Raw genomic sequence first — 10,302 nt, 5'->3', positions numbered from 1 at the left:
ATGCTGGCCGAAGCACCTTGTGATCGAGGTGCACCACTGCATGCCCCACCATGTCCTCGACCTCAGGCAGAGAAGAAGTTGTTCAACTCGGGCCGACGGGCCCGGCTGATGTCGAGGATCTGCTTGACCTCAGTGGCGCGCTTCTCAGCTTCTTGCCACATGGTGAAGGTCTCGAGCTTGATCTTGCGGTATACGCAGGAGGGGATGCCGCTCAGGTACTTGTCGCGTAGCTCCAGGTCCCCATACCTGGAGTGGTCCGCCGGACCCTTGAACAACGTGGAGAACTCTGCAGCGGTGCATTTTTAATGGACTGACTTGTCCGCGCAGAGCTTAGTGAGCTCCACTTGTGCAGTGGTGGCATCGTCGAGATTGCCAAAGCGAGCCTTAAACGCTGTAAGGAAGGCTGCTTCGTTGGCGAAGGGGGTGGTGACCCCTTGTACGCCCATCTGCACTGATGCAAGCTGGGCAAAATTGTCGCGACTTGAGGTCAAGCGACTGGAGAAAACCTAAGGGCTGGGGGCGTCCGACTAAGTCTTACCGAAGCGATGGCGAGCTATGCTCAAACCTAAGGCTAGGGACAAGTGAATATATTAGTAAGGTAAGAAGGAATACAAGGGAGGCTTACTGACCTAGGGACAAGAGGTCGAAACTGAGGTCCCTAGGGCAGCAGAGGCCGGCTTATATACAGGGGATGTTTAGGGGAGGCTGTGCGCGCTGGTCCGTGCGCAGCTGGTCCGTGCGCAGCATGCTGACGCGGCCCCGGGGGCCGGTGAGTCAGAGAGGCTGTGTCAGCGGAGCCCGAGCTGTGCCGTGCACTGCCGTCCTATCTAATCTGATCGTACAGTAGATAACGACGTGTCCATATCAGGCAGGTAGTACAGAGGTCGCGGGTTCGAGCCCGCAAAAAGGAAAAAATTAAAAAACGGCTAGACGCCGTACCAAGTCGTGACAGTCACGGAATGTTAGGCTTGTAAATGTTTTATCACTATCACGACAGTGTCATCTTATCCACACCTGCGGGCTTGTTGTGAATGTGCTCTGAATCCAGGACTCAGCGGGTGCGATGTTTCGTTGCATGAACAGACCACTGATTGGCTGTGCTTCTTCATTGACGCATGAACATCTGAGGAGCCATTCATTCACTGACTTTACTATTGCACACTAGCCATGACACTTATGCTCAGCTTCATTGTAAGCCTCCTCATTGTTGGACGTCTACTCTTGTACTGCCGCCGCTCAAAAGTGGCAGTGCCGTAGAACATTGCAAGGAAATGGCAGGATCACGTTAGCTCACATATAAAATCACACTGCAATCAACAGCTATCTGCAGGACGAACGTACTTGCCAATACCAGCAGCACACTCATCAACTAATTGCCAGATGACGGGGACAATGTTGCCCATATCCACTGAGATCCAGCACACCTGTTACGGTTCTTTCATTTCGGACGCATTACTTTGGACCACAGAACCTTATCTCTATTTAGTTACCATATATGTCTTTTTGTTTTCTCATGCCTCTCTCGGACCTTACCTATGTCACAGATATGTTTACCTCTTCACAGATATGCTCTCTCATGTAATATATAGTTGCTCATGCGGTTTGTACAATATATAAGCAGGCTGAAGCTGAGGGCAATCCTCAGTCTTCAGTTGGCACTTTCAACGCTAAAATCTAGTCGTGTCATTAACTGAAGACTCCTCTACTTCGAACTCACTCGACTGGTATTACCGTGTCTTCCAAACCCTTGTATTCGAGAGTGACCACCCTCCGGTACTAAACCCAGGCCACACAGGGCAAAGAACTCTCTAAATACAAGTTTTTCATCCGATTCTACCCGAGCCACCTCACTGCTCATTCTCCACATCCGCACATCAAATGTCCGAGACAACGAAGTCTTGCAGAGCCGGGCACTAGGCTTAAAGTGTAGCCATTACTGGCATTTCTATTCGAACGCCCACCGCAGGCACCTTGATAAGGGTAGATAGCTACGTATGCGCCCATCGACTCAAAACGAACCTTTGGGAGATTTACCTTCAGTGGTAGTCTCCAAGGGGCCAAATCCCCTCCATGATTAGGCAACCCACTGCATAATAGTCAAAAGCAGCACGGGGCTCATGGCGATCGCGAATCGAGTTGATTACTGCGGAGCCTATATAAGTAACAGTAGGCTAGTGTAGCAATACTTTGTCCCTGCGAGTTACCCCTATTGGCTAAGAGGAAGACTTAGCGGTAGGAACAGGGAATCTTTTCACCATCCGGAGATAACGGCTGTGCAGGCTTGGATAGCCTTTTTGGGTTGATCCTGTTTGGTGACAGGGGACCAGGCAGCGCGTAGATTTGATAGACCCAGAAAGCGGTCTGGTTTTGGAAACTTGGGCTCCGGGGTCAGGAAATCCCCGAATTGGATCGCGAAGTCGGAAATTCCTCGGCAGAATCAGGGAGCAGAGCAATTGAGGCGGCACGCTGATAGGCGCCAAGCCCCTCTGGGCCCCGATTCACCTCTTTTCGGCACTCGCATCCCGCCCGGTACTTCGACTCAGTCTCCCAACACTTCGATTTCGCCTTCGACGCTCTTCGACACCTTCGACGGTGCGCGACACTTACTCGAAGCTCGGCACGGTCTTTCCGATGCCTCGTGCGTAGATCTCGGAACATCTTCCGCATTCGGCGAACAATAGGGCCACTTGACGCCGCTCGGCCAAGCGCGCGCTTCGCCCCAAGCCACACCGAAGTAGCCGGTCTTTCCCGATTAGGTATCAAACCTCGCGGCATGCCTTCACGATGGCTACCGGTCCGAAGTGGCCATATGTTGCCCTTCATCTCCGCATTCGGCATGACGTCACTCTACTGATGGACTTGGTATGTGCCCCTCGGTGAGGCAGGTTCTTGAGGAACAATGCAAAGCCCCTTGTACTCGTATGCCACTCTCGAATAGTCGTAGCATCCTGTGTAGTATAAAATCGGTCGTACTTCTCTCCAAAAAAATGAAGATCCGTTCCCCCCCCCCTCGAGTTCAGAGCTCATAAGTCGAGTTCGCCCTGCGTCTACGTCCTCAACTGCGTCACTTCGTTCCTCACTGCGTAACCTCGAAACCTTGTCCACTGCGTTTACTCGTTGATACCGTCTCGACGAACCTTTCGACTTCGACTACTGTCGAAGAACTGCGTTGCACCTCGAACCGCGTCCTAGTTAAGTCCCCCCCTATCGAATAGTGTCCCTTCTCTCTACGATACATCGAAGAGCTCTGCCGAGCTTCGATCGTCGCTAACTTTCCACAGCCTCCGAGTAGCCTCCACGACGTGTCGAAGCCACCTCGTACCTTCCCTAGCATTCGTAGCCTTTTCCGAAGGTGTTTCTCGTGTTCACTCGAACCGCGGGACACCTTGCTGCTAACTCCCCTCTCATTAGACTATAATCCGTCTCTCTAGTCCCTTTAGGTCGCACCCAGGTTAGGGGTTAGGGTTTCGTAGGTCGTATCATTTCTGGAGCCCACCGCGAGGGGATTTCAGGCAAGAATTCGCCGCTTTCGGGTTTCCAAAAACGTCTCCAGTAGTCACCCGCTCGCAAGCGCGTGAGGCTGCTAGCCGCAGCGCCGCCGAGAACCTCGACAGCTCCTCTAGAACGCAATCGACTCCCTCTCCAACAATCCCCGGTGACTTCGACCGCGACGAAGAAGACGAGATAGACCAAGAACTCCAGGACGACTTCGACGAAGAACCCATCCCTTCGACCGCCGAAGAACACACTTCGTCCCCCGAGCTTCTAGGCCTCACTACTTCCGACTACGACTTTTCGACTCCTGATCTTTTCGAACGATCCAGTTCTTCGCCTGAACCCAAGGATCCCATCCCAGCTACTTCGAATCTCGTACTTCCGACTCTGTCTTCTGTTCGCGCCCACGCTCAGCCGCCCATCGCATCCTCTTCGCGAATTTCAGTCATACCTACATCCGACCTGGCACCTCTGCCACCATTAGCACCTTCGAACACTACTTCGAACTCCAATCTCGCACCGCCTGCTCCTGCGATTCCTTCGACTACTACCACGTCCTCTTCAAGCCCAACCCCTACTACCACTACAAACATGAGTCAGAACACGACCGCACCGTTGATGCCCCCGCGCGGTCATTCGACGGCACCAACCTTCGACCCGTCGGAAGTCCGTTCGCTTCGGCGTTACTTCCAGGACCTTGAAGCGTTGTTCACCCGGTGTCAGATTACCGACGAAGCAGCCAAGAAACAGTGGGCCGTTCGGTATCCTTCGATCGACGTCGCCGACTTATGGGAAACCATCGAGTCCTTCATCGACGTAGCCAAGAGCTACAACGACTGGAAAGCCGACGTACGAGCACTCTATCCTGGCGCCGACGATACAAGAAAGTGGTCGCTGGCAGACATGGATCAGCTCATCGGAGAACGCGCTCGTATCGGAATTCACAACGCGGCAGACCTAGGCTGCTATTACCGTGACTTCATGGCCATTACAAAACATCTCATCGCACAGCACTGGCTCTCCATTATCGAACAAAGTCGCGCATTCCTTCGAGGATTCCAGCCAGCATTGCTCACACGGCTCGAGACCCGACTGTATCTCAAGCACCCCGATCACTACGCCGACGACCCGTACACCATGGCAGAGATTCACGCGGCGGCTACGTTCATCTTACACGGTACATCGAGCACACCTACGACAGCGGCGAACCAAGCTACCGCTTCGACGTCGAACACTTCGACAACGGTGCCCCCCGGGATGATCAAAACCGAAGACATCTCGATGATCATCGAAAGCCTGTCGAGAACGATCGCAACACTCATTCAGCCGACGACACACGCTACGCACAACCACGCCCCCGCACCGAGACAACAAGCTGCCATCCACATCCACGAGAACAGCGGAGTTGAACAGACGTGCCACTACTGCGGCAATCGTGGCTGCAGGGTAGGCACCTGCGAGTTCGCGGAGATCGACATCCGGGACGGCAAGTGCAAACGTAACACCGAAGGAAAGATCGTCCTTCCGAACGGAAGCTTCTGCCCCCGCACTATCCCAGGTCTCACAATACGAGATCGAATCTACGAGTGGCATAGAAGAAATCCCGCAGCACCCGCCGCTCCGACGATGCTCTTCGAGATCGACGATCGCTCGACTATGCAGACCTTCACGCTCAACACCAGCAGCAGGATCGAGGCGCTCGAGCGAGAACTCCTTCAGCTTCGGAAGCGCAGGGAGGTCTTCGACGGCGTCGAAATTCTACAGCGGAAGAAGCCTACGATGCCAGCCATCCCGAAGAGCGCGGAAGCCTCGGGATCTGGTACATCGAAGGGAGTGGCGGCACCCTCGAGCACTTCGACAAGCACGGCCCCGCCTCCGACGATACCAGCAGCAGCACCCACGTCATCTTCTTCCCCGCCTGCGCAATCCACGTCTCATCCTATTACTACATCCGCTCCCCCAGCACCACCAGTACACCCCTTCGCAAACGCTCGCGACGCAACATACGCCCCACCGAACGTTCGAAACTTCGCAACTCCGCCGAAGCCCTCGAACGACAAGGGCAAGGAACCAGCGTACAAGACCATCGTCCCCGTTATCCAGCCAAAGCTGGCCGAAGAGATCTTCCAGCGCTCGATGAAGTCGCTGTTCGTCACGCTAACCCCAGAAGAGTTGCTGTCAATCGCGCCCGACGTTCGAAACAAGTACCGCGACGCCGTCACCCCTAAGCGAGTCTCGACGGAACCCGTCGCGTCGGCCCACATCGTAGAAATCGGCGCCGACGAGGTCACGGCCGTCAACCAGCTCTCGTGTTCAGGTGCAACATTGGAACCCGGTGCTACAATCGTCCCCGACCCATATGAAACCTATCTGAAGCACATCCCGCACGGCGAGCACCCCGCGGAATTTACTGTCGCCCGCGATTCGAATGCGATTCGTTCGATCATCGCGTTGGTCGACAACAAGGAGCAAATCGAATGCATCGTCGACCCCGGTTCGCAGATCGTCGCCATGTCGGAAGAGGTCTGTCTCGGCCTCAACCTCCTCTTCGATCCTACAATCCAGCTGAACATGCAATCGGCGAACGGAGAGGTGGACCGATCGCTGGGACTCATTCGAAATGTTCCCTTCCGCATCGGTGAGATCGTGTTGTACCTCCAGGCTCACGTCATTCGAAACGCAGCATACGACATCCTCCTCGGCCGACCCTTCGACGTGCTCACGCAGAGCATCGTCAAGAACTTTGCCGACGAGAACCAGACCATTATGATCCTCTGTCCGAACACCGGCGAAACCGTCACGATTCCGACGTATGCACAAGGAAGATCGCGAAGCCGGCAGCATCCTGTCGGGTCTCGCAAATTGCATTTTCTAGCTTCGAGGAATTGATTCCCCATGATCAAGGAGAAGCCGCGCTAGTCATCGACTACGATGGGGTAAACCCGAGTATTTCCTTCGTCGCTCCTATTGATTCCTCGATTCCGAACGCTGTCTCGTCACTGTACCTCTCCGCATGCACCTCCGTTTCTTCATATTTGCAGTCTCTTTACGTTTCGGACAATACAGCTTCTAATGCCGCCCCGTCGAACGCTTCGACGTGGGCTTCGACTCTTCTATTTTCAGCTCCGTTTGCTTCGACTCCCCCAGCTCCCCCTCCGACGAAGTCCATCTCGCAGCTTTCCAACTCAATTCTTCCCTCTCCTTCGACGACATCGACTTCTACCCCTTCCACGCACAAGATCCTTGCCGCGACGAAGAAGAAGTACAAGCCTGTCGCTCTCAAAACCCGACCCGTCCTTGGTGCCGTCCCCGAACAATTTCGTATACTTCGAGACATCAAGGGCGACCCTCTCTCCATCATGCCCAAGCTTTCGACCGACCCCCCGCCGTTCAAACCTACCGGTCGGTACACCCTCGAACGCTTCGAAATGACCGAAAAGCTTCACGACGGCGACTTCCTACTTCCCGAAGAACGTCGAGTCCTCCACCACTTCATGTGCCTGCACAACGAAGCCTTCGCCTGGACCGACGACGAGCGCGGATGTTTCAAGCCCGAGTACTTCCCCCCCGTCGATTTCCCCGTCGTTCCTCACACGCCCTGGGTGCAGAAGAATATCCCCATCCCGCCCGGGATCTACAACGAGGTCTGCGCGGTGATCAAGCGAAAGATCGCCGCCGGAGTCTACGAGCCATCGAACTCGTCGTATCGATCACGTTGGTTCTGTGTCGTCAAGAAGGACGGTAAATCTCTTCGACTCGTCCATTCCCTCGAACCCCTCAATGCAGTCACGATTCAACATTCCGGTGTACCGCCGACGCCCGAATATCTCGCAGAACAATTCGGAGGAAGACCATGCGGCGGCATGCTCGACCTCTACGTCAGCTACGACGAACGACTCATCGCCGAGTCTTCGAGAGATCTAACGACGTTCCAGACACCCTACGGAGCCATGCGCCTAGTCACACTCCCGATGGGTTGGACGAACTCAGTCCCGATCTTCCACGACGACGTCACCTACATCCTGCAGCCCGAGATTCCGCACGTTACGGTGCCCTACGTCGACGACGTTCCCGTCAAGGGTCCCGAATCCGACTACGACGACGAGCGACTCCCTTCAAACCCCGGCATTTGACGCTTCATATGGGAGCATTTCGAGAACATGAATCGCATAGTCACTCGAATGCGCTACGCCGGAGGTACCTTCTCTGGAGTCAAGAGCATCCTCATCGCTCGAGAAATCATGGTGGTAGGACATCGCTGCACTCCTCAAGGACGCCTCCCCGACGACTCTCGTGTCGCTGCGATACGCAACTGGGGTCCCTGCGCTACTCTATCCGATGTTCGCGCCTTCCTCGGAACCATCGGCGTTGTTCGAATCTTCATCCGTAATTTCGCTCACCGCGCCGACGCACTCGTACGCCTCACAAGGAAGGACGTCGAGTTCGAGTTCGGTCCGGAGCAAATTGCGGCGCAGGAAGACCTCAAGGACGCACTACTCTCATCCCCCGCCCTCCGAGCCATCAATTATGAGTCCCCCTCCCCCGTCATTCTCGCAGTCGACACGTCGTTCATCGCCGTCGGATACCACCTCTGCCAGTGCGACGAGGCCAACACGCGAGTCCGTTACTACAGCAGGTTCGGCTCGATCACACTCAACGATCGCGAACAAAGGTTTTTGCAGCCGAAGCTCGAGATCTACGGCCTGTTTCGCGCACTACGATCCCTTCGACTCTACCTCATCGGCGTTCGGAACCTCATCGTCGAAGTCGATGCTCGGTACATCAAGGGTATGCTGAAGAATCCGGACATAGCCCCAAGCGCGAGTATCAACCGGTGGATCATCTCGATTCTCACATTTCATTTCACGCTCGTCCACGTCCCTGGTACAATGCACGGCCCCGACGGTCTCTCTCGGCGCACAGCTCAACCCGGTGATGTCATCGAAGACGAGGTTGACGAAGAGTTCGACGATTGGATTGACCAGATGCATTCTTTCGTTCACCAGATTCAGCCTCTCCCACCGGTCCCTTCGCTTGCCGTCTTCACCAGTGACAGAGCCGAGGACGGCTCAGATTTCAATAGGGAGGAGGATAGCTACGAGCTAGTGCCTCGATCGGAGCAAGCGCAACTCGCAGATGCAAAGCTCGACGACGTGCTCGAATTTCATCGAACGTTAGCAAAGCCCGACGGCATCTCCGAAAGCGTTTACGAAGGGTTCATCAAGTACTGCATGCAATTCTTCCTCGACAACGACACCCTCTGGCGCAAGGACAGTCACGGAGCACACAAGCTAGTCGTCAAGCCTGGCGATCGCCTTCGAATACTTCGAGAATGCCACGACCGCACCACGCATCGAGGAATCTATGCAACCCGAGCCTTCGTCAATGAGCGGTTCTGGTGGCCGTTCCACTACGCCGACATCGCCTGGTTCGTTCGATCGTGCCATATCTGCCAGTCTCGACAAGTGCGTCAAATCCTCATTCCTCCGACCGTCGCAGTACCAGCACCCATCTTCGCGAAAATTCACATCGACACAATGCACATGCCTGCCTCGGGCGGATACAAGTACTTGGTCCAAGGTAGATGCTCGCTCACGACTTACCCCGAGTTTCGAATGCTTCGAAAAGAGACAGCGAAGGCCCTCGCCGACTGGATCTTCAAAGACATCCTCTGTCGATGGGGCGCACTCAGCGAGATCGTCACCGACAACGGTACGGCATTCATCAAGGCGGCCGATTACCTTTCGAAGAAGTACCACATCAACCATATTCGAATCAGTGGGTACAATTCGAGGGCGAACGGTCTCGTCGAACGTCCGCATTTCAGCACGCGACAAGCCTTGTTTAAGACAGCCGACGGAGATGAGAAGAAATGGTCCCAAGCTGCGTACTTTGTATTTTGGTCAGAGCGCATCACGACTTGACGACGCATGGGCTGCTCACCCTACTTTGCTGTTACGGGCACCCATCCGCTCATTCCTCTCGACATCGTCGAAGCTACATACCTGCAACCACCACCGACTTCGATCCTTTCGACGACCGATCTCATAGCCCAAAGAGCCATTGCGCTCCAGAAACGCGTCGAGCAAGTCACTGAACTCCACTCGAAGGTCTACGAAGCATGTCGAACTGCAGCAATTCACTTCGAGAAAGAGCATGAGCACTCAATCCAGGATTTCGACTTCAAACGCGGAGCCCTAGTGCTCATACGCAACACGAAGATCGAGAAGTCCCTCAACCGCAAGATGCGCCCGCGATATCTAGGCCCCCTGATCGTTGTCTCGCGCAACAAGGGCGGCGCATACATCGTGTGCGAACTCGACGGTACAGTCCTGGATCGACCCATCGCAGCATTCCGAGTCATTCCGTACTTCGCGCGCAAATCCATTCCAATTCCTGAAGATCTCGAAGATGTTTCGACAGAGCGTCTTCGAGAACTCGAACTATCGAATTCTCTAGGCGACGACGACGATGATGAAGTCGAAGAAGCCGAAGAACGCGACGAATAGAGGTTCTTCCCTTACTTGTACAACACGATACGTACTTTCTTCTCCCCATTCCTGCTCTCACGTTACGCGATATGTTTGATTTTCTCCTACGTTTCAGACCATCCCTTGTACGATTACCTTCGATTCAACTCGATAGTCGCGACATCGTTCGACGTTCTACGAACAATTCGATTCGACCGTTGCGCGGAGGCTCACCTTAGACGAGTCCTCCTAGGCTGTGATGACAAACTGAGCCTATATTTTCATTAAGTCCATTGTCACGACTTGGTACGGCGTCTAGTCCGTTTTTTAATTTTTT

General features: G+C 54.5%; 1 protein-coding gene across 1 annotated transcript; it reads left to right on the top strand.

Moving 5' to 3' along the window:
* Positions 1–50: 50 nt before the first annotated feature.
* POSPLADRAFT_1158547 (hypothetical protein) lies at positions 51–876 on the top strand (the record flags this gene model as incomplete). Its single annotated transcript, XM_024487330.1, has 5 exons — positions 51–215; positions 330–436; positions 487–598; positions 700–769; positions 845–876. 5 exons carry the CDS (start codon positions 51–53, stop codon positions 874–876), a joined length of 486 nt encoding a protein of 161 aa, XP_024333575.1.
* Between the last annotated feature and the right edge of the window lie 9,426 nt (positions 877–10,302).

Source organism: Postia placenta (genome assembly GCF_002117355.1).
Source record: "Postia placenta MAD-698-R-SB12 unplaced genomic scaffold POSPLAscaffold_21, whole genome shotgun sequence".
Classification (NCBI taxonomy): Eukaryota; Fungi; Basidiomycota; class Agaricomycetes; order Polyporales; family Adustoporiaceae; genus Rhodonia; species Rhodonia placenta.
The sequence above is the reverse complement of the archived record's forward strand: the minus strand, read 5'-3'. Positions and strand labels throughout refer to the sequence as shown.